At 53.7% G+C, this 23,868-nt stretch overlaps 1 protein-coding gene across 2 annotated transcripts in view; it reads left to right on the top strand.

Moving 5' to 3' along the window:
* PTPRU (protein tyrosine phosphatase receptor type U) overlaps window positions 1–23,351 on the top strand; it is a 55,039-nt gene extending 31,688 nt beyond the window's left edge. The window contains exons 13-30 of one of the 2 annotated variants that reach the window (XM_065650350.1): window positions 138–174; window positions 695–833; window positions 3,322–3,479; window positions 5,379–5,569; window positions 6,783–6,855; window positions 7,048–7,124; window positions 8,602–8,638; window positions 8,916–9,013; window positions 9,109–9,225; window positions 9,958–10,112; window positions 11,093–11,228; window positions 11,325–11,474; window positions 12,008–12,181; window positions 14,170–14,310; window positions 16,584–16,709; window positions 17,890–18,047; window positions 18,634–18,769; window positions 20,341–23,351. In XM_065650350.1, the coding sequence (XP_065506422.1) occupies window positions 138–174; window positions 695–833; window positions 3,322–3,479; window positions 5,379–5,569; window positions 6,783–6,855; window positions 7,048–7,124; window positions 8,602–8,638; window positions 8,916–9,013; window positions 9,109–9,225; window positions 9,958–10,112; window positions 11,093–11,228; window positions 11,325–11,474; window positions 12,008–12,181; window positions 14,170–14,310; window positions 16,584–16,709; window positions 17,890–18,047; window positions 18,634–18,769; window positions 20,341–20,403 (2,166 nt within the window). In that variant the 3' untranslated portion in view covers window positions 20,404–23,351. The remainder of the gene's footprint in view (window positions 1–137; window positions 175–694; window positions 834–3,321; window positions 3,480–5,378; window positions 5,570–6,782; window positions 6,856–7,047; window positions 7,125–8,601; window positions 8,639–8,915; window positions 9,014–9,108; window positions 9,226–9,957; window positions 10,113–11,092; window positions 11,229–11,324; window positions 11,475–12,007; window positions 12,182–14,169; window positions 14,311–16,583; window positions 16,710–17,889; window positions 18,048–18,633; window positions 18,770–20,340) is intronic. The other variant, XM_065650351.1, reaches the window with a different exon arrangement.
* Window positions 23,352–23,868: the final 517 nt, after the last annotated feature.

The following is a 23,868-nucleotide window of genomic DNA, read 5'->3' on the forward strand; positions in this document are numbered from 1 at the left end:
AGCACAAATCACCTGCAAACTCTCCCGATTTGGGGGTCGAAGCACTGACGTACCAGCCTCGCGCCCACCCAGCACCGCGGGAAGCAGAACTGCCGGGGCGCCCATCCAGTGCTGACCCGCCTTTTTTCCCTCCGTAGGAAACCCGGCTGAACTGCGTCCGGATCGCCCGCAAAGGTGAGTCCCGCCTTTCCCAGCTGACACGATGCTGCCGAGGCTGCAGACACAAACCTGTGGCTGTTCCAGCGGTCGGGACTGTGTCGATGGGTGTTGTTACAGGTGCTGGTGGTGACTGGGGTGTGCGTGGTGGTTTATTACAGTCCCATCCTGTGCTCTTGTTTCCCACTTTCTTTGCTGGCTGGGTTTTTCCCTGGGCTGGATTTTTCCTCTTGATGCCGTTACTGTGGTGGGAAGCTGGAGTCGGTACTGGATGCTGAATCCAGGCATGGACCAGCTTGCATTGGGCATGATGAAAGGTGGCACAAAGGGACTGTCTCATCCCATGGGGACTGAGAGAAGGACTTGCCCACTGTCACGGTGTGACACTGCTGAGCCCCATAACGTCTCAGTGGAATCAAATGTGTTCAAGGAGCAATGTGTATCCCATGGGACAAACCCCAGTGTTTTCCTGTCTGGTGATGCCAGCCCCCCTGGAGCTGAGCCTTGACCCCTCCTGCCTGCCCTTGTCCCCTGGCAGCTGCCTGCAAAGAGACCAAGCGTCCCCTGGAGGTGTCACAGCACTCGGAGGAGATGGGCCTGATCCTGGGGATCTGTGCGGGGGGGCTCATCGTCCTGATTATCCTCCTGGGAGCCATCATCGTCGTCATTCGGAAAGGGTAAGGAGACCCAGCATCACGGCGGCTGCCTCCATCCATCCCCTCCTCCCAGCTCAGCCCTTCTCCGCCACCCCAGCACTAACTGGGAGTTACTGGTGGTGATCCTGCCGCGTTGGGCAGACTCCAAACCCTCTCTCGAGCTGTGTCTCCGTCTGCTTGTGCAACCCACTGGGCACGGTGCTGTCCTCGCTCTGTGACACCAGCTGCATCAGGAGGCACTGGGGACCAAGTAGCACAGCCTGGGGGATGCCCCTCTCCCTTGGGGTCTGTGCTTTGTTCTACTCTCCCTCTCTTGTATTTTTCAGTTGTTTGCCTGGTTTTTTTGCTGCTTTTTTGCTTTATGCTCCTCTGTCGATTCTGCATTGATGATGCTTCTGGCCAGGATCAGGCTTGGAGGGGCCCTGGGCAGGTGCTGGTGTGGCTGGCTCTGTCCTGCCTTGTCCTGGGACCATCCCGCATCCTCCTGGGCTTGTTGACTGGGGAACCACTGAGCTTCCAGCAAAACGGGAGCAGTTCCTGGCCAAGAGCCCTCAGCTGGCTCTAAACGAGTCATTCAAGTGTGGGTGCACACCAGAGGGGGGAGGTTTTCCCAGGATTGGTGGTCCCTGGGGACCCCCAAACTGCTCTCCCATCCCCACGCTCCCCAGCACGGATGCAGTCGTGGCCATTGCAATGGGCTTTCCCTGGGGAAGCTGGGTGGGGTGGGAGGCAGGAGGGCAAGGGCTTTTCAGGACACTCATCCCCAGGAGCGCCGGGGATGTGGCCGCTGCTTTTTGCTCGAGCCCAGCGCCCTGGAAAGCGGCTTCTTACCATGTGGGGCTGGAGGCGGCACTGAGCCAGGGAGGCTCTCAAAGCCGGGGGAGAAAGGGCAGCAATTACCCACCTTCCCCGATGATGGGAGGAAAGTGCGTTAATAGCCAGCGGGGAGAGGAAAAATAGCAGGGCACAACCTCAGCCCCTGCAAATCTGCACATCTCTTTATGGCTTCGTTCACCCTTAAAGGACTCTTGCTGATTTACACCAGGTGGAGAAGCGAGGCTGGAGCATCCCTGCGCATTGTGAGGGTGCAGGACCAGCTCCTGGCTCCCTGCCCACCGGTGCTCTGGGGTGATACCTGTGCACATGACATTGGATCTGTCCCTGATGGAGGAAATACCAATGTGTTTTTGGGGCGATGCGGTAGGGCTGGTGGGTAGGAAGCCATGAGTGCAGCTGCTGCATCCCCAGTGCTTGTGCTGTGGGGCAGGAGGAGGAGCAGCTTTGCTTCAGCATCCCAGGGTGAACCTGTCGGAGGACAAACCAGAGCGGCAAATCGGACCTGGTGCTGAGGGTCCCGAATTCAGGGCTGTTGGGAAGCTGGGATGGGCCCATAAATCTCCTCTGGAGCATTTTGCTGTTGTAAAAACACTGATGTGGTGGGATGGAACTGCACCCCCAGAATACGCTCGCCCCTAATAAATGGTGCACTGGAAACATGAGGTCCTGACCCCATCTCCCTCGATGAGGCTGCCTGGCCCCTAACTGGCACCCCAGGGATGCTCTACATTTTAGAGACATTTGCTGTTCAGTCTTAAAAATTGTGGGAAAATCATAGAATCATTTTGTTTGGAAAAGCCCCTCAAGATCATGGAGTCCAACCATTAACCCAGCCCTGGCACTGCCTCATGTCCTGAGAACCTCATCTATGTAACCCCTGTGACAAGGGTGCTACAGACACCCCATCGCTGGTGCTTGGGTGCTGCCATTAGGACACCAGCTCCTGCACAGAGTAAATAACCTACGGATGCAAAAAAGGAACAAAGTTTATTTACAGTGCATTTAATTTTCTGGCAGCCGCGTTGCCCCGTAACCCCCCTTCCCTATGCCAGAGAAAATCTGCTTATGCAATTTCTGCTGTTCTTTGTTTGCACGCTTGCCAGGAGGAACTACTATTCTTATTCCTATTACCCGTAAGTAATTGTGATTCTTTCTCCATCGCCCTTCCTCCTGGCCACCCCCCTTGTCCTGCTGCTCCAACAAGTCCTTTTCTCTGCTGAGTGCATTTAAGGGCCCCTTTAGCTCAGGGAAAATAATGCTGCTGAGCTTGTTAGAGACCGAAGGCAGCGTAAAAGGGAAGGGTCAGTGACTCCGGGTTGAATTCTGGATTTTGGCAGCATCTTGCAGCGTCCCAGCCCCACCAAGATGCTGATGTGGTCTCAGATCTCCTGTTCATCCTTCCTGCACTTTAATCCCTGCTCAGGCTTCTTGGGAGCCTGATGCTGCCTCTCAAACACACTCAGTTGCTTTTTTTTTTTCCTAAATGTCCTGAATTTGGGGTGTGAGGTTCTGTCCCAAAACAAACCAAAGCATGATGAGCACTGGAAATAATCCATCCTGCTCCCTAAAATAATCCAAGCCTGGTAGCTTTGGGGGGAATCTTACAGCACTGTCGGCTCAGCCCTGCTCACATGTGCTTCTCTCCCCTCCTCCCCTTTGCATTTTCCTGCAGAAAACCCGTCAACATGACCAAAGCGACCATCAACTACCGCCACGAGAAGACGCACATGATGAGTGCCATCGACAGGAGCTTCACCGACCAGAGCACGCTGCAGGAGGACGAGCGCCTGGGGCTCTCCTTCATGGACACCCACAACTACAGCAACCGAGGTAGGGACGGGGAACCGCGGCATCCCCCTGGCTCCCATCCAGGGTCCCTGACATCCCAAAATATCTCAGAAATTGCTGAACTGTTTACCCAAGCTCAGTAGCAGGTATTGTGTCTATTTGAGCCTAATGTGTGTAGCACGCTGCAGGCTTTTCCATGCCCTGCAAGGAAACCTCCAAGGGCATCAATCTTATCAGTGTCTGTAGTAGCTTTTACTATCATCATCCAGATTTTGCTGGAGGGAGAACACTCATGGGCATCTCGACCTCTCAAAGCAAAGATCTGAGCTTGTTTCTGGGAGGGTTGAGGCCGTTTGTGGGCTCAAATGCTGGCTGTAGCCCCCCAAAGCTCAGTGAACCCCAGCTCTTCAGCTTAGGCTGGGCTGGAAAGCTTTGCAGCAGCCTTTGCCCAGCACACCTGGCGTGGCTTCGCTCCCTGGTGTCCTGCACAGCCCTGGGCTTTGGGGGGTTAAAGAGCCACCGTGTTCACGTCAGAGGGAAACTGATAATTTAACACGCACTGGAGTGTGCATCTCCGTGCCGATTTAGTTGTAAAATGACTCGTCGGATGCCCCAGTTTCAACCATATGCTAATAACAGCTGTTACAGTAACTTCAAGACGCTGCTTACACACGGCTCTTCTCCGCTGGCTGCGGGATTAATACGCTTCCTGGCGTCTCGTGGATAATAGAAGCCCAGAGGGCAAACTTTTCCTCCTCTTAATACAGCTAGCTAGGTGTATTATTTTTTCGGTCACTGTCCTTGAATCATTCACGGGCTGGTGGGTCTCTGGGCTGAGCTGGGGCTGCTGCTCCTCGTGTTTTTTAGGGAAGGGGCTGAGGGGCCGGATCCTGCTCCCACCCCCTCGGTAGAGGAGATTTGGGAGCTCAGGCTCTATGCCGCAGGTGGGGACAGCCTCTGCTGTGGCCACCCCCTGCCTATAATCATTAATTAATGAAGGTAAATGAATGGGCTGCTCTGTAACTGGCTGGGTGCTGTTCCCCACTGTGCCTCAGTTTCCCTGCATTTAAGCTAAGTCACTAATTCTTCTCACAGAAACAAAAGCAGGCCCTCAAGCACAGAGCCATCAGCACCTTGCAAACACCTGCATTAATTTCTCATTAAACCCAGCAGCAGGTGTGCCCATCAACTGTGCCATGGGGTGCAGTGTGGACCCCCGATGCTGTCCTGCTGGTGCAGCCACGTGTTGGCAGCTGGGAAGGGAGATGTTCCTGCTTGAAAAGTCGGAGCATCGTCTCTGTGGGGGCTGCGATGCCCGATGGAGACCCTGCTCATTCAGAACCCGCCTGGACACCTTCCTGTGTAACCTCATCTGGGTGTTCCTGCTCTGGCGGGGGGATTGCACTGTTTGAGCTTTCGAGGTCCCTTCCAACCCCTGACATTCTGTGATTCTGTGATTAAACAGCAGTGAGCTCTGTTTGTGTCAGCGCTAGGAATAAGGTGCTGGTATCTAGCAGTGAGCAAAAGTAGCTGTTAAGCTGGGCTGGAGACTTTGGCAATGTGATTTTTCAAGTCAGGACGTCGTGTGAATATTTGGGCATGTAGCTCTTACTCATTTTTATGGGGGTTAATTGCTCCAATCAATGGGAAATAAGCTTATTAACCCCCTTAAGGCCTTGCCCACTGGTTTCTAAGAAAGCTGCTGTGGTCCTAAAAGGTTGTAATGCTATTTTCAGCTTTGTGGTGTAGGAATAGCTGCAGAGAGCACAGGGGGATCTGGACCACTTGCAGCCCCCAGACAGAGACCAGCTGCAGCACCAGCATGTCCTGGGGATGTTTCCAGGTGCCCTCTCGTCCCTCCATGAGTGCAAGGAGATGATGGGGACACAGTACAAGGCTTTGCTCTCCTGATGGCCCTGGCTTCTCCCACCCCTTCTGCAGGTGACCAGCGCAGCAGCGTGGTCAATGAGTCCAGCAGCCTGCTGGGGGGCTCCCCCCGCCGCCAGTGCGGCCGCAAAGGGTCCCCGTACCACACCGGGCAGCTCCATCCCGCCGTGCGGGTGGCAGATCTCCTCCAGCACATCAACCAGATGAAGACGGCAGAAGGTTACGGCTTCAAGCAGGAGTACGAGGTGAGAGCATCTGTTGTCTTGGGGAGGTGGGATGGACAAGGTGGCCTGGGCAGCACCCTGTGTGCAAGGAGAAGATGCTCCAGACCTGGAGCTACAGTGATTTGGAGAGCAGGAGCTCACAGCTCTCTGGACGGGCATTGTCAGCACGTGGGTTGTCCCTGGGTCTGGATCAAATCTCTGGTTCTGGCAGCTCAGGATTTAATTGTCAAGCTTGAAGAGGTCCCTGAGGGGACCTCTGGGTGAAGAACCTTCTCCTCATGTCCAGCCTGACCCTCCCCAGCACATCTTCCTGCCATTCCCTTGGGTTCTGTCATTGGTCACCAGAGAGAAGAGACGTCATGTTCTGCTCTCCAGCACACTTGTCCTGTGACGCGCATGGCTGTAGCCGAAGGACAAGCAAGTCCTCAACAATTTGGCAGACGTGAAGACCCCAGGGAGAGGACACGGGAGAGGGTGATCCCAGGGCGAGGAGAGTCCCCGCAAGGGTTGCTGGCCATATCGTGCCCATCCCACCCCATTGGGCTGGGTCACTGGTAATGGAGCGCACTGTTCCACGTGCCTCCGCTGCAGCAAGCCCAATGGGGTTGATTTCCTGAATCCTCACTGTCCCACAGGTCTGACAATTGAAATTTCCCAGGGAAATTACTGTTTAATGCTTAGTTGTTTCAAGTGCAGGAGCCTTTTTTTTTTTTTTTCCTCCTTCCCCTTTCATGTATTGGACAAACTAGGGCTTGCTATAATCATTAGTGCCCCTTGAAAAGCTGCTGTATGTTCTTGGAACTAGTCATTTGAAAGCACTCAGATATTATGGGAGGGGAGAAAACATGTAATTTCCTTCCACTTTCCTCCTCTTACGCCAATCTATGAATGTTACTGTTATTACACACAAACCTATTCTGTGCTGGGGAGAGAAAGAGGCTGGGGAGGTTTAGGAAAAAAACACAACCAACCCTAGGGGAAAAAAACCAAAAAAACCAAACCAAAACAAAACCAAAAAAACCCAAACCAAAACAGGCAGTATATAATTCACTGGAAAATGGGGCATTTTGTGGATGCAACAGCAGCATGTAGCTGGTGGATGCTGTGGGGATGGAGCTGGGGCTGTGGGACCTGGCTGCTGGGGGCAGAAAAACCACCCTGTCTGCAGGTTTTGGGGCTCAGGGGGAACCCACAGTCCTGTCCTCGGGTCCTGACAGCAGTCCCTTCCTTCCAGAGCTTCTTTGAAGGCTGGGATGCTTCGAAGAAGAAAGACAAGACCAAAGGGAGACAGGATCACGTGTCGACATGTGAGTGCCTTTGGCATAGGACAACCCTAAAATTCACACCGTGTGTCTGGGGACGTTGTCCAAATGCTTCTTGAACATTGTCAGGCTTGGGGCTGTGACACCTCCCTGGGGAGCCTGCTCCAGTGCTCCAGCACCCTCTGGGTGAAGAACCTTTTCCCCATGTCCAACCTGAACTCTCCCCTTGCTCTCCAGACGACCGTCACCGGGTGAAGCTGCACCCGCTGCTGGGCGACCCCAACTCGGACTACATCAACGCCAACTACATCGACGTGAGTGGGGACGGAGCCTCTTTGCTGGGGGATCTGGGGGACACATGAGGTTCCTGGGGACCCTGTGGCATGTCAGGCTCTGTCCCTGAAAAAGCAGCATTTGGAGGGGCTGTGACAGCCCAGGATGGGCTGAACCATGCGTCCCCGAGGCATGCCACGAAGAACCCTCCTGGTTTACTGATGTTTATCAGCAACACCTCCTTGCTCTGTTGTCACCGTCCCCTGCAGCTGTGTCTCTCCCTCTGCTCTGTCACTCCTTTCTCATTCCCTCCCTCCTACCCTTTTCTATCCTCTCTCCTTGCCTGCTCTGGTAGATCTCCCTGCTCCCTGGGTGGAGGATGCAAAGGTTGGGGAGGCCACAGGGATGTCCCCCATCACCTCCAGTGATGCTGAGACCAGGAAGGTGCAGGATGGCTCCATTGGGCACAGGGCTGGAAGCAGCAGCAAGTCCCTCCTTTCCAGAGGATGTCACCTGGCAATGGTGGCCTGGTGCCCAAGCAGCATCCCCATGTCTGTCCCCTGTCCCAGTGTGTCCTTTCTCCCCTGTGGCTCTCCATGACCTGCTCTGGAGCAGGTGCTCTAACTTGTCTCTTGGTCTCTGCCTCACTAATGTCGCTGTCTCTGATCTTTTTCTCTTAAAACTCTGTCCCAATGGGAACATTAAGATTCGGATTAACCGAGAAGTAAGTAGACAGTTCCCCTCTCCTCCCTTCTCTGCTCCCATCTCTTCCCAGGCATTGTACTGGGAAATGTGGCATTAAATAGCATCTAGGAGATGCAGGCTGGGAAAATGTCTGGGTAAACTTGGGTTTGGTCCAGGAAAGGGGAAAGCGAGGTCTCCGTGGCATGTCCTCCCCAGGGTGCTGGGGAGCAGGGACTGTGTGCTCGGAGGAGGGGTTGAATTCAACCCACGCAAATCCCCCATAAAAGGACCCACGGTGGCTGCAGAAGCTGCCATCACCTCTACCCGTACGATGTGGTTGAACTCTGCTGGACTTACGGCCAAGGTGTGGGACACCTGGTCCCTTTGGCAGTGGCCTCACTGGGATGCGTTCTGCTCTTTGGGCTGGCACGTACCAGTTAAGAGTTGAGAATGGCCCCAGTAAGCAGCTAGGATGGAGAAAGGGAGCAGGGCCATCGCCCAGCATCCTGGGGCCACTGTGGCACAGAATGTCCTTAATGTGGCTCCCATGGTGGTGTTGTCACTCTAGGGTGCCCACGGGGTGCTGTGGGGATTTTGGTGCAGAATGGGGATGAGCATTGGGGGTTACAGGAGATTTTTGTGGGATGTGGGACATCGAGCCTTCCAGGACAGGGTGCATGGTGGCTGCTGAGCCTCTTCCTCCTGCTGATGGCCAGGACCTGGCCCAGGGGACCATGGAAGATGCCACCAGTTGGGTGACTGGGCGATGTTTTACGGGGCTGTGTCCCAGTGTGTACCCCCAATTTGGGACTGACGTCTCTGCTTCCCTTGCAGGGCTACCACAGGTCCAACCACTTCATAGCCACACAAGGTGAGTTGCCTTCTCCTCCAGCACCTCCGGATTTAGCAACCGGGTTATGTCCCTGGTGGGATTTAACCCTGTGTGGGCAAGAAAAGGGAGAGATTGGGCCAATTTGGGGCCAAATGGAGTGGTAGCAACGTGGAGCAGCTCCCACCCCATGGCACCTGGTGGAAAAAGGGTGCTGGAAATTCTGTGGGGGTGTTGGTGGCGCAGAGGCAGGAGGGGAGACGTGGGGTGTCGCGGCACTGCCGTGTCCATCCCCAGTGGCCTTTCCCCCATCCCGCAGGACCCAAGCAGGAGATGGTGTACGACTTCTGGCGCATGGTGTGGCAGGAGCACTGTTCCAGCATCGTGATGATAACCAAGCTGGTGGAGGTGGGCCGGGTAAGGACCCCATCGCATCCCACTCCCTCCGGGCTCCAGCTCGACCAGGAGCCTCCTCCGCAGACCTGAAACCGCGTCCCATCCTCTCCTTGCAGGTGAAATGCTCCAAATACTGGCCAGATGACTCCGAGATGTATGGGGACATCAAGATCACCCTGGTGAAGTCAGAGACATTGGCCGAGTACGCCGTCCGCACCTTCGCTCTTGAGAGGGTACGGTCCCACTCCTGCCACCCGCCACCTGCCCATCCCTCGTGGGCAGAGAACCCACCACCTAACCATTGTTAGATTTGCATTTACCAATACCATGTTTATTTACCCCAATGTGGGGCATGGAGCTGGTGTGATTTACCCCATAATCTACAGGAATGTGAAATTAGGTTGTAGTGTGGAGGGTGTTGGTCTCTTCTACCAAGGAACAAGCGCCAGGAGCAGAGGAAACGGCCTCAAGTTGCGCCAGGGGAGGTTGAGGTTGGATCTGGGGAACAATTTCTTCCCCAAAGGGCTGTGGGGCATTGGAACAGGCTGCCCAGGGCAGTGCTGGAGTCACCATCCCTGGAGGGTTGGACAGACGGACACGAGGTTCTCAGGACATGGGGCAGTGCCAGGGGTGGGGAACGGTTGGACTCGGTGATCTTGAGGGTCTCTTCCAACCAAAATGATTCCGTGATTGTACGATTACTGTCCATAGGGCAGGGAGCAAAGATGCTTGTGGAGCTAGACCCATGGCTGCTGCCACCTCCTCCTCTTCCTCTTTGGCTGGTTTTTAACCCTCTTGAAGCCAAGGAGGAGGGAGCCGCAGGGCTGCCAAAGCAGCTGACCGCTGTGTGGTCCATCTGGCTGATTGCTGAGCTGGGAAAATCATGAATTCCCAAGAAAATTCACTGTTTGAGTGTCTTTGCTCTCCCTGTGCACCCTCCCTCCATCTCAACCCTTCCCTTGCAGCGGGGCTACTCGGCCCGGCACGAGGTGAAGCAGTTCCACTTCACTTCGTGGCCCGAGCACGGTGTCCCCTACCACGCCACGGGGCTGCTGGCCTTCATCCGCAGGGTGAAGGCGTCCACGCCGCCCGACGCCGGCCCCATCGTCATCCACTGCAGGTACCTGCATGGGTTTCGGGGGGCAAGGATGGCTCTGGGGCGGGTGAGCACTGTCTTAGGTGGGTGCTCAGCCTCTGGCTCTAAACGATGCTCAAAGCTCCTGATGGTGCTCAAAGCTCCAGATGATGCTAAAATATTGAGCAGCGAATAGGGGCTGCCCCAGCACGTGTTACTGGTGACACAGCTCTGTTCCCATGGGTGAGGGTGGCACAGAGGGGACAGGCAGCTCGATGGCTGCTGACGGTCAGGATGTCGGGTCTGGCTGAAGGGAGGGACAGCAGGACAGCCCCGTTCCCAGGGTCACCTGCAGGGTTGTCCCCATGGGGCTCAGCCACTGGGACACTGGTGGCAGGTCTGAGCAGGAGTGGTGGCTTTCCATCCCCTGAGCAGGTGTCCCCATGCAATGGGTTAATGGCTCTTCCTTTGCTGGGCAAACAAGGAGGAGCTGATGAGGAGGAGGGATTTTTTTATTTGATTTCTCCCTGTCAATTGCCTCATCAGTATTCATTCACCAGCAACAGCCAGTGTGATTAGTGCCCGTAGCCTGTAATCACTGATAATCACGATGAGTGATTCATCAGCCTCAGAAATTAGTATTTCACTCAAAAAGACTTTGTAAGAAAGGAGGGGGGGAGCAATTCTGCTCCCTACGGTTTGCGGGGGGGTCGCAGCATCAGTAGTTCTCTGGCTGTGAGTCAAACCACACCAGGATCTGGGATATTTCTGCTGCTGGAGTTGAACAGACGCAGAGATGAGGTTCTCAGGGACATGGGTTGGTGCCAGGGGTGGGGAAATGGTTGGACTCGATGAGGTTGAAGGTCTCTTTGAACCAAAATGTTTCTGCAACCCCAGCTGCCCCCACATCCATGCGCAGGGGCCATACGTGGAGCCCTCAGCCACACAGAGCCTGCTCTGTGCCCTCGGGCTGTGTGTAGATGCCGTGTGGATTGGAAATGCGTTTGCTGTGCTTCCCCCTCCAGTGCCGGCACAGGCAGGACTGGCTGCTACATCGTCCTGGACGTGATGTTGGACATGGCCGAGTGTGAGGGCGTCGTGGACATTTACAACTGCGTGAAGACCCTGTGCTCACGGAGGATCAACATGATCCAGACAGAGGTGAGCGGGTGCTGGGGACAGTCAGGGACACGTGGAGCTGCTGTCACCCCCGGGCTGTGGGGGCTCATCCCTCTCCCGTTTCTTCTCCCCTGACAGGAGCAGTACGTCTTCATCCACGACGCCATCCTGGAAGCCTGTCTGTGCGGGGAGACCAGCATCCCCGCCAGCGAGTTCAAACCCACCTACAAGGAGATGGTGAGGATCGAGCCGCAGAGCAACTCCTCGCAGCTGCGGGAGGAGTTCCAGGTGAGCGGCCCCAAAACCCCCGCGGCCCCCCTTGCTCCTCATCCTCCTGGGGGGAGAGTTGGGGTTCAGCCTGGAGAAGGCTCCAGGGAGACCTTATTGCGGCCTCTCCAGACTTAAAAGGGGCCGATAAGAAAGATGGGGACAGACTTTTGAGCAGGGCCTGTTGCGATAGACCAAGGGGTGATGGTTTTAAACTAAAGGAAGGAGATTCAGGCTGGACATGAGGAAGGAATTGTTGCCCTGCGGGTGGTGAGAGCCTGGCCCAGGTTGGCCAGAGAGGTGGTGGCTGAACCATCCCTGGAGACACCCCAGGCCAGGCTGGACGGGGCTCTGAGCAACCTGAGCTGGTGCAGATGTCCCTGCTCGTGGCAGGGGGGCACTGGATGGGCTCTGAAGGGCCCTTCAACCCAAACTATTTCATGATTCTATGGTGCCCACCACCACTGGGACCAGCAGGCTCTGATGAGCTGCAGGCGGGGGTTTTGGCCCGGGTGTAAGCATGGATGGAGCTGAGGGAACACATGTACCCGCAGACCCTGAACTCGGTGACTCCCCACCTGGACGTGGAGGAGTGCAGCATCGCCCTCCTGCCCCGCAACCGGGAGAGGAACCGCAGCATGGACGTCCTGCCGCCCGACCGATGCCTTCCCTTCCTCATCTCCGTGGATGGAGACAGCAACAACTACATCAATGCGGCCTTAACCGACGTGAGCGTCCTGCGGGGAGGGAAGGGGCCGGTTCCAGTTGTCTTGGGGCAGCTTTTCACGGCAAAACCTGGCTCAGTTTGAATTTCCAGCCTCATTTAGCGCAAGGGCATGAAGGCACATGGCAGCCGTGTGCAGGGGCAGGAAGGGCTGGGATGGGCATAGCGGGGTCCTTCACCCTTTCTTTTGTGTAGCAGCGTCTTGCTTGTCTTGAAGGAGCTTTTCAGCTGCTCTCACAAGCCGCACACAAAGGGTATTCATTGATTTGGTAGTGAAAGTGGAGCATGGGAGCGTCTGGGAAGGGTTGGTAGCATTGATCCCCACTGTGTGCTGCCAGCACCCTGCTGAGCATCCTCCTGCCTGTTGTCTTGGTGCCATTCAGGGGCTACAAACCAGTCCTGAAGCCCCTGGTGTGGTCATAAATAACACCCGTAACAGCAAAGCTATTTCCTATGTGCCAATGACCGCAAAGCAGAGTGGAGAGGGTGTCACCAAAACCTCTTTCTTCGAAACAAGCTGAGTGCTTTGCATGAGCAGCACTGAGCCCCCCTGACCCTGGGCACTGTCCCCCAACCCTCCTGGTGGCAGCTGAGTCCTGCGTTGTGCACCCCATCTTTGTGCAGGTCTCATCTCCCTGGTATCACCTGCTCTCGCAGCAAAAAGCCGTTTGTAAAGCAGAGGTGGTAGCTGGGGAGCAGCACCCATTGGGAGCTTTGTTTTCAACTTGCTTAGTGTTTGCATATATATTTTATCTTTATACATCACTGATCCTCTCCTAATCTCTGCTACAGGGTCAGAGAATACAAATTTTTTTAATAGACAGAAAAAGCTCTTTGGATGAAATTCTAGCTGAAGAGATAAAACCCATTTTCCTTTTTGGGGTGGGGGGACGGGAAAAAGGTCTCATCTTCTTTACATGCTGAAGTGGTTTGCTCAGTCAGTCTGTCCATCTGTCAGGTTAGGTTGTGTGTGCTGCCATCACCGGTGCAGCCGTGCTCTGCTCCATGCCAGCTGCTGCCATTGACACCGGTGCCGAAGGATTTCGGGTGCCAGGACAGGGCTGGTCAACCCCTGGTCACATCCCCCTCACCCTGCTGCTCTCATCATCCTCCTCGAGAGTGGAAAGTGAGGGTGTCACTGCTGCACCACAGACAGGGTGGGAGGAAAGGTTTGATAAGGGCTTTTCCATGAACTAAACAAGGAGGTTTTGCAGCATTTTCATGAGGTTTCACAGCAGCCAGAGGACTCCCTGTTAGTGGGGAGCTGTGCTAATTCACGGGCACAGAACATTTTCTGCTTCGTTCCTGTGTCTCAAGAGACCTGAGCTAAAGTTTGTTAATTTAAAAGTCTGATTGATGCAGTACTGAGCTTGGCTGTGGGCTCCCAGTCCCTTGGCAAGCCAGCGTCGGGATGACCGAGGGGACAAATCTAATTTGAAGCACAAACGAGAATTACAGTAATTTTTTTCTTCCCTACTTCCTTCTTGCAGTCTCTAGAGGTCTTTCATTTGAGGGTTTCCTCTCCTTTCCTCAAAAAATACTATTGAGCCCAGGTGAATGGTCATCTCTTTGCTGCTCTCGGTGTCCAGTGGCATTGCGGTGATGCTGTGGGTGATGCTGATGGTTTCATCCAGGGCCAGGGTGCAGAATTAGAGCCATTTGGCAGCCACACCCTCTGCTCGTTTTTGGCTCAAAGGTGACATCTTTTGCCTAGTTATTGGTGCATAATACCCTTTTCTGTGAGAGCAGGAAGCTGGTGCTTTCATCCTGACCAAGGACAGGTCATAGCATCTCCCCAGCACCAGGGCACGGAGGGACTGAGGCTGTGCCGGGGAGGCCAGCTCTGCTCCAACATGGAGAAGATGGCTTTGGTGCTACTCATCTTCTGGTTGCACTGATATTTTTTTTTTTTTTTTTTTTTTTTTGGGATGTGAGCAGTGGTTTCAGCACCTCTGCCGTGTCCTTACTGGTGCTCATCTTCCCTCTCCGCAGAGCTACACCAGGAGCGCTGCCTTCATCGTCACCCTGCACCCGCTGCAGAACACCACCACCGACTTCTGGCGGTTGGTCTACGACTACGGCTGCACCTCCATCGTCATGCTCAACCAGCTCAACCAGTCCAACTCCGCCTGGGTGAGTGCTGCTGCCCCGGGGACCGCGCCGAGCCCCGCGGGTGGCCCTGTCCTGCTCTGTCCCCACCAAAGATGGGGACAGCAAACCAGCCTGCCTTCCTGGCGTGGGCATTGTATTGGCGTTGCTTTACTGGAACATCATCTTTATGGGTGCCCCAGGGAGATATAAGATTGTTCTTATAAAGAATTGAGTTTTATTTTCCTATTACAAAGGGGAAACTGAGGCATGGGGTATGTCCCACTTTGATCTTCCAAGGGCACTAGTGGCTTGTGAATGCTGCTTTATAAATCAGCCTGCTGCAAAGCAGCTGTCCCGTGGGTTTTACAGTGTGATGGGCTGTGCAGATCTGCCAAACTGGAGGGGACGTGTCCCCTGTCACCCCAGGGAGAGGGGACAGAAGGCGGGGAGTGAGGGGCCGTGCTCGGCTTTGCCTCGCTGTGCACTCCCGGTGCTCCGCTCCCCAGGGGGGTGCCTGGAACCCTCCTGCCACCACTCGAGAGGATGTAAGTGTCTGCTTACAGGTCTGTGATGTTAATTCAATGAGGAAACTTATTGGTTTTTTACATAAAATTAGCATTATAGACTCTTAATGGCTGTCTGGAGAAGACTTCATTAGCTGGGTTATTTTGTGAGTTGAGCTCAGATACTCGATGTAAATGACCCAAAACGGCAGTTGCACCATTCGTCACAAGGATGCAGATGGATGCAGCACCAGTACAGACTGCTGTGTAAATACGCTGGTATTTATTGATATATATATATAGATTTTGGACACCACAAAGCTATGGAGCGCACCCATGTGTTTCTCTGTGCGGAGCTGATGCCACGTGCTCCAAAGGACCTTTGCTGTCCCCTGGCACTGCCCAACGGGGACCCTGCCATTTTTCTTCATTATTCAGCTCTGCCTCTCCCTCCGGTCATCTATTCTTCAGGGAAGTGTGCGTTACAATATTTAGCTGGATCTTAAATGTTTACCAGTTTAGGACCAACAGGTAATAAATCAACCTTTACAGCAGGCAGCTCGGAAAGGTGACTTAGAGGGTATATCCCTCACTTGAACTACGTCTTGCCGAAGGAAGTTTTAATATCCAAATTATAGCTCTGAGTCTAGAAGGCTTAGAGATCTGGGAGATTTATAGCCCCTATTAATAACCAATTATTTCTCAAACACGTTTGCCATGCAGTTAGGCCCAAGCCGTTAGATGGCCTGAAATGCTAAATGCCCTGTTAAAGTGTGGTGACAAACATCATATATTTTGTGTCGACGCTGGTTTCCCAGCTGTCGCAGTGAGAAAACAATCGGGTCCGTGACCTTTGGGCTGAGCCATCCATCAGTGCTGGATGCGTGGCGGGGGACAGGAGTGCTCCCCAGCCCTCTCCTGGGCTGCCGGCTGGGATGTCCTGGCCATGGGGACACAAGGAATGGTGTCCCCCATTGCTGCTGCCACTGGTGAGGGGCTGGAGCATAAGTGTGATGGAGCGGCTGAGGGAGCTGGGGGTTCAGCTGGAGCACAGGAGCTGAGGGGAGACCTTCTGATCTCTGACCTGCCTGAAAGGAGCTTGGAGCCGGGGGGGTCGGGCTCTGCTCCCCAGGAACAAGCGCCAGGACCAGAGGAAACGGCCTCAAGTTGCGCCAGGGGAGGTTGAGGTTGGATCTGGGAACAATTTCTTCTCCAAAGGGCTGTGGGGCATTGGAACAGGCTGCCCAGGGCAGTGCTGGAGTCACCATCCCTGGAGGGTTGGACAGACGGACACGAGGTTCTCAGGACATGGGGCAGGGCCGGGGGTGGGGTAATGGTTGGACTTGATCTTTAGGGTCTCTTCCAACCAAAATGATTCCATGATTCTAACTGCTGCTGGAGCCAGTGGAGTTTGACAGAAGACTTTGAGCAGCCAAACCCTGCTCCATCACAGTGCATGCCAAGGCAAGGACCATCCTGCATCCTCCTGGACCAGCCAAGTCCATCACCAGGAGCATCAGCTGTTATGATTCTACAGTGGGGAGAGGGTTAGATGGGGGGTGGACCTGACCTTTGAGCTTTGATTCCTGAATAAACTGAGGGATCTTCCACCCAGCAATGTGCTGTGGGTCCTGTGTAACAGCATCCCGGGTCCTGCATCCCATTTTGGGGCCATCCCCTGTGCCAGCAGCTCCTCTCGTTGTCCAGCGCTAACCCCTCCATTCCACTCAATGTTGCCGGTGGTGTGTGATCCCCTTTCCCCAGGTCCCAGTGCCTGTCCCTGGTCATGCTGAGCTGCTCTTCTCTCCACAGCCCTGTTTGCAGTACTGGCCCGAGCCGGGGCTCCAGCAGTACGGCCCCATGGAGGTGGAGTATGTTTCTGGAGCGGCGGATGAAGACATCGTGTCCCGTCTCTTCCGAGTCCAGAACATCACACGGGTGAGTGTCTGGCTCCATGTCAGTGAAGGGTGGTCGGGGGGGCTTCACATGTCTCTGTGTGTGCCCAGTTGCTCCCCAGGCATCTCCCAGTGCAGAGGTCCAGGCTGGGGCTGCGTAGCTTTTATTAGCCGCTGCTTTGGGGAAGGGCTGGGGCATCTCCAAGAGCTTCATTATGTGAGTGAAGACCTCCTCTGAAGAGCAGAAGGATGATGTATCTAGTGAGGCCATGTAGTCCTAGAGCTTGGCCTTGCCTGGCCACATAATTCTCTGTATAAACTAAGTGAATGGTGCTGGAGATGCTGGTGTCGTCTTCAGCCTCATCCAGCTCCTCCAGGGGATGCAGCCTCAGGTCCCTCCTGGCACAGAGGAGCCTGTAAAATTGCTGTTAGCTCCATCCAACTCTTCTGGAGTCCATAACTCCTCATAAAATTTTAGATGACTCTGTAGGAAGAACCTTTCTCCTCCTGCCTGGAGGTTTATCTCTGCCCTGCCACGCGTGTCACAGGATGGAGACACACAAATGGGCACAGCAGCTGCCCTGGGACGAGCAGAGCGCTTTCCTGCAGGGTGAGAAGATCCACATCTGCCTGGCCAAAGCCTGGCCTCGTTTAGCTTTGGGGACGTAATCTTCCTCCTGGAGCCTGCTAACCGGCTTAGGTTTCAAACTGACTGGATTACCAGGGTATTAAGGTGTCCTTCCACTGTTCCCTGCTCCATGGGTGGCACCTTCTCATCAGCCTCCTGATTTACAGCAAACACAACAAAACTCATCCCCTGGGATCTTCTCTGTGCAAGACAAGGATGTTACGGAGAAGCCTTGGGGAAGCTCAGGGGTCTGGTACCAGGTTTTGGGAGATGCACAGGCAGCCTGAGCTGCTGTGAGTCAGGATTAACCATGGGTTAGTGCCAGAGTTAGGTTATGGTTGGACTTGATGATCTTGAGGGTCTCTTCCAACCAAAATGATTCTGTGATTCTATGTCAGCGGAGCTGCCTGGGGTGGGATGGGGTGGTGGGACAGATTTGCTGTGGAGGAGAGAGCCAAACCATCCATCTTAAAGCAGCAGGAAAGGGTTTTCCTCTCTTCCTCTACTATCAATGCGTGACAAACTCCTCTTGCCCTCCATCAAACCTCTGATGGAGGCAAATGAGGGCAGCCCATGATGAGATTTGCCTTTCTAGTTGCAGGAGGGGCACCTGATGGTCCGGCATTTCCAGTACCTGCGGTGGTCGCCGTATCGAGACACACCAGACTCCAAGAAATCCTTCCTGCACCTCCTGGCCCAAGTGGAGAGGTGGCAGAAGGAGAGCGGAGATGGCAGGACAGTGGTGCACTGCCTGTGAGTGTCCATTGGAGAGGAGCGGGCTCTGACACGGGGGAGACGCCACCAGCTTGGGCATCTACAGTCCTGCCTGGAAATCCTCTAAAAAGTCCTCATTGGGGTGACTTTGTGCCCAGATTGTTCTGTCTCTCCCACAACATGAGTTTTGGGTGAGGTACCTTGTGGTCACCAAACCAAACCTGTTCTGATAGGCCAAGGGGTGATGGTTTTAAACTGAAGGAGGGAGATTCAGGCCGGACATGAGGAAGAAATTGTTGCCTTGAGGGTGGTGAGAGCCTGGCCCAGGTTGGCCAGAGAGGTGGTGGATGGACCATCCCTGGAGACACCCCAGGCCAGGCTGGACGGGGCTCTGAGCAACCTGAGCTGGTGCAGATGTCCCTGCTCGTGGCAGGGGGCACTGGGGGGCTGGGAAGGTCCCTTCAACCCAAACTATTCAGTGATTCTCTAAGCTCTATGCTGGATAAGTCATGGGATGGTTCCTTCAGCCAGTGCTACCCAACAGAATGGAGAAACTGGGAATTAGAGGGAGCAGGAAGATGCTCTAATGCCATCTTTTCACCACCAACACTGTGTTTCCCACCAGGAACGGAGGTGGCCGGAGCGGCACCTTCTGTGCCTCCACCATGATCCTGGAGATGCTCAAGTGTCACAACATGGCAGATGTTTTCTATGCTGCAAAGACCCTCCGCAACTACAAGCCAAATATGGTGGAGACCTTGGTAAGGACCAGACACCACCGATCCCCTGCATCCCCCTGGCAGGGAGGAGACATGCTGGGGCTTGCTTGCCTCCCAAAAAATCTCCTTTCCCATCCCAAACCCTGATTAGCATTACGGGCATCCTCATGCAGAGCATGTTCTGGGCCAGACAGGGAGGCAAAGGCAGCTCTTGAAAGGAGCCTCCGGCTTCCCTTCATTTCGCTGTGCCGACATGTCCTTGGTGTTGGGCTTGTCGGAAATCCTTCCCAGGAGTAATAAGGCAGGTTCGCATTAATTCACGGAATGTAATTGCAGCTCTTTGGAGGGTTTGTGATGCCGGGAGCAGCTCTGAGGTGGAATCAGACAAATTCCTGTTGGAAATACGAAAGGGAACTGCGTTTTGAGTGAAATTAATTGGTGGACATGCTGCTTGGGGCAGCAATGGAGCCACGTTTCGTGATGGGGAGGGTGGAGATGGAAAGGGCTGTGTCCTACTTTAGGTCCTCGATAACAGGACAGGGGATGGAGCAGGCGAGTGTCCGTCCCTGTGGTGGAGGAATCCAGGTGCCTGGATGTTTTAAAAGCAATTCAGCCAGAAATGTTTACCCTGTGTAGATTAAAAAATCCCTAAGTTGCAAAATGAACTGGTTTTGAGGAGGGGATGTGATTTGCATTAGGAATTGAAGTGGAGGAGGAGGTGAGGGAGGGGATGAGGAGCAGAGGAAGGGATGGAGATAATGGGAAGATGATGTGACAAGCATGAAGCCACCAGACCCATTGGGCTAAATTGCAAAGGTATTAAAAAAAGGCAAGATTTCACATCAGGACGCAAGCGTCTTCCATCCTCAAATGAACCTGAACCATCTATTCTGGGAATCCCCGTCTACTGGAGTCACTGGGAGGCCAGATCCTCAGCCGGTGTAAAGAGCTGAGAGCAGCTGGCGTGTCACAGTTTCCCGCTGCTGTGCACCTTCCCCCTCGGTTTGCCTTGGGGGTTTATTTTTGTGATGATAAATGGAAACAATCCCTTTTCTTAATCCAAAAAGCATTCCATGCTTTTAATCTGAGCTGTCACAGCCTCCTCGCTTTGCAGCCCTGCCGCCCGCTCCCACCTGGGGTCCCCCAGCAGCCGCCCGCCCGCACCGGGGGTAACAGGATTTTCGTGCCGGTGCTCAGGCTGCGATCCCCGTGCTGCTGCTGAGGATTTCGGGGGATGAGCTGTCCCCTTTCCCTCTCTGCTGTCATACCTGGAATGCTCCCACAATGTCCCAGCACTTGCAGCAGCATCAGAAACCTTATTTATTTGGGGTTTTTTCTCCCCAGTCTGGCTGGTTTTACTTGTTGGATGCTTGAAGGAGGAATGGGGATGGGCACTGCCAAGGTCCAAGCTCCCCCGTAGTTTTCTGTGCTGCGAATTGTATGAGGGCAGGAGAGCACAAGAACAGGTCATGTAAAGCAGAACAAGGATGGACAAGAACACTCTTGCAAGCCCCATTTCACTGTTCTTTGCTCTAAAACCAGGAGCGAGGGAAACTTCATGCAGCTCCTATAGTTTACTTAGGATCATAACACTCTGTTCTCTCTCCGAACAGGAGCAGTATCACTTCTGCTACGACATAGCACTGGAATATCTGGAGTCCCTGGAGACCAGATAGCACCTGGCCAGGACTGCGGCAGCCAGGGCTTGCGCAGGGACCGTCCCATCCGCGCGTTTTGCGCTCAGACCTTGCGGTTGTCTGAAGGTGAGGAGGGGAAACGGCAAAGGACCCAGCAAGAACACCTGTCAGATCCAGAAACACAAAAGAATATGGGGATGTATCTTCATCCTCTGCTCTCCATCTTTCCTTCCTGCCCCAAGCGCGTCTGAGCGGCCGCGGGTCGGATGCTGCACCTCGTCCCGTCCCTGCATCGCTTTGAGTCACGGTCGCGGGGTCGGGGTGCGCAGGATGCGGTGCTGCCCGGGCGCCTCTGAAGCATCTGGAGACCAGGCCAGGAGGAGGAGGAGGGCAGAAGGAGCCGAGGCTGTTTCCCACAGGGAAGGATGGATATTTGGAGGAGAGATGTTGCTTTTTCAGTGGTGTGTGGAGCTGATGCTGCTTTTTCAAGGAGCCCAGATGGCTGCTGGAAGGTTTTTCCCTTGATTGGGGACATGCTCTGAGCCGGAGCGAAGACCCTGAGAGGAGCTCTTGAGTTTCTGCCCGTTTGCACCATGATCTTTGCTTTTTTTAGTTCTGCGAGTTGTGACCCTCTGTGTGTCCAGCCCATGACAGAGCAGAGATGTGGGACATGGAGGGCGCTGGGCGTGCGATGTCCCTCTGCAGGGACTGACCCAGAGCCCTCCTGGCACCTTTGCAAGGCTTTTCAAGCGATGGTTCCCCTGCATCTCTGCCATCTCTTCCATCTGTAGCAATTAATTCCTCCTGGGCTGATTCGAAGGCACCAGCCCACGGGTCCGTTTTTAACCACGCCTTTGTGAATCGCTGCACATGAGACACCTTCGGTGCCCAGAAACAAAATCCTCAAAATTCAGGTCCATCCCGTGTGCCTCCTGGATGCCGCCCCGGGCAGTTGCCCGTCGATGCTTGGATTCTGCTGGGGTTGGTGAAACAGGACGGTGGGGTTTGGTGATGGCCTGTGACCTAGGCGGGCACAGGGATGTCCCCAGGCCCCTAGTGCCACCTGAGGACAAGCACACAGGGCCAGTGATTAATACCTGGTACTTTTTTGGGTTCATTTTTCTGCAGGTGAGTGTGAGATGTCACTTTTTCTGTCTGAAATTGTGATAAATACAGGTTTTTCTGCTTGCAAGGGAGAGACTGTGTTGTAATCAAGCTGTGGTCAGGGTTTTCTCTCCCTGCAAATGGTCTCAAGCAGGTGCAACAAGAGGGATGCAGGTCTGCGTTCTGCCCCGGAGACTCAAGGAACGGAGGGGATGTTACTTCTGTCATTTTTGCTTCACAGTCATTTTTTGGGGGATGGAGCTGAACAGATGAGAAACTGTCCTCCATACTTTGGAGGTTGCATGTTGGTAACCCCATCATTCATCATCCCCCATCCTTCATCCCTCCCATCCCTCATTTCTTCCCATCCCTCATCCTCTTCCACCCTCACTCCCACATCCATCCTTCAGCCCCATCTCCCCAGGGCAGGGGAAGCTTCCCCGGCACTTGTGTTCAGATCCACACCACAACTCCAGGCTTTGGAAGATGCCGTTTGGCTGGACTCATCTGCAGCACAAAGGCTACGGAGCTGGAACAGCTGCGCCCTGGATGAGCAAACCCGGGAGATGTTTCCATCTACCTTCCAAGGGTGGAGGACACAAACAGGATCAATCTCTGCCCTTTCTCCACCTTGGAGGATGTTCCACCCACTGCCTTGCAAACACCCAGGGGTGGTGATGAGGATTTCAGCAGCACTGTAGGGTTTTGCTCAGACACTTGACTTTCCTTCACGCAGCCTGACAGTACCTTAGTCCAAGGGCTATACAACATTATTCCCCTCCATTTCTATCCCTGCAGTCTAACTCTGCTGTGTGCCCATGCTGTCTTGTGACTAAATAGTCCTTTTACCGCACCAGAGCCTGCAAGATGGTCCAGTTACACCAGTACCTGGTAACACCAGTACTCGCATCACACTGAAATAAATCAGTGTCCTTCTCCCAATCCCCATCTCTCTGTAGATGTGTCCATGCTGTCCTAGGGCGCTGCAGGGAAGGTGCTGCATGGTGGGTGCAAGGAGGTCTGAGGGTGCAGAAATTGTTTGGTTTTGTATGAAAACAGCTGAGCCGCTGGAATTCCCAGGGATGGGATGTTGCTCCAGTGCTGTTGCTTCATCCCAGCCCTGGAGCTTGGACCAGCTGCATCCTCCCTCCAGAGCATCCCGCAGTGCATCGCAGGGAAAGTGTTGCCAGAAAGGTTAAAAAAAAAAAAGGAAAATTAAAACCCCATTTAGTCCTAATGAGACAACAGAGACTGGAGGAGCTGTATATATGTTTTAAAAGTGAGATTTTTCTTTTTTTTTCTTTTTTTTTTTTTTTAAATATATCTCCTTGCTGGATGTCTTGGTTTTGAGGGCATCTTTTGGAAGGGCAGACTTTGAAATCAAAGTGCTACAAAAACCAACTGATCTCCAACACCTACTGAGATGCTCATATGACATGAGGCAAGGACATCCTGTACATAGAAAAATATATATATAGAAATATATATATAAAAATATAAATATTGTTCTTAAGATGGATAATGTTTATTGGTATTACAGGTTGGAGTGGTGCTTTTTTTTTTCTTTTTAATAAAAACAAAACCACAACAAAAAAAAGAAAAAAATTAAAACCTGAGAAAAACACCAAATTGGAACAATTTTGTCTACGTGCAGAAAGAGTGACCTCGAAAGCTGGCAGCACCGAGAGCTGCTGCCGAAGGGACTGGTGCCACCGCGGAGGGGGACGGTGCAGTGGGACCGAGGGCGAAGGGGGGACATGTCTGCTGCGGATTGTACCACGCACATCCAGCTGTTGTTAACTGTTTTATTATTATTATTTTTGCCTTTCTTTCCTTTGAAGAAAATCAGTTGCATAAATAAATGTCCCAAATTTGTGATGGCCTCTGGATTTCTTGCACTGGCTATGGCCCGGGAGCTGTGATGTGGGGAGCCCTGATGCAGGTACCCACCAGGCAGCTGCAGAAACGATGCAGAAAAGACCTTTGTATCACCCATATCTTGCTTTTCAAGGGTATTTTTGGGAAGTACACTTGCAGGGCCAAATTCCAAAGCCGTCATGGCACAGAGGAGCCGTGTTCGCCCATCACGCTGCTGAGGAGATGGAGTTGCCTTGTGCTTGCAGAGCTTTGCTGTGGGTTTAATAACAGCATGGGGAGATCTTGGGTTGGGCAAGACCTGCCAACCAACCTGGACACCCACACATTCACGTGATGCTTCCGATGGAAGTTTTCCATTGCTGGAAAAGGTCTTACAGAGGAAGAAGAAACGCTTTCTGTGCATTTCCCAACTGGAAAATGAAATCCTATTGTAAGAAAAGCCTTCAGGAAAAGAAAGCTCCTGCATTGTCTTCAGTGATTTATTTATTACAAAGCAGCCTTCAGTTAAATGTGTTGTGATAT

The sequence above is a fragment of the Caloenas nicobarica genome, chromosome 23 (assembly GCF_036013445.1).
Source record: "Caloenas nicobarica isolate bCalNic1 chromosome 23, bCalNic1.hap1, whole genome shotgun sequence".
In the NCBI taxonomy this organism is placed as follows: Eukaryota; Metazoa; Chordata; class Aves; order Columbiformes; family Columbidae; genus Caloenas; species Caloenas nicobarica.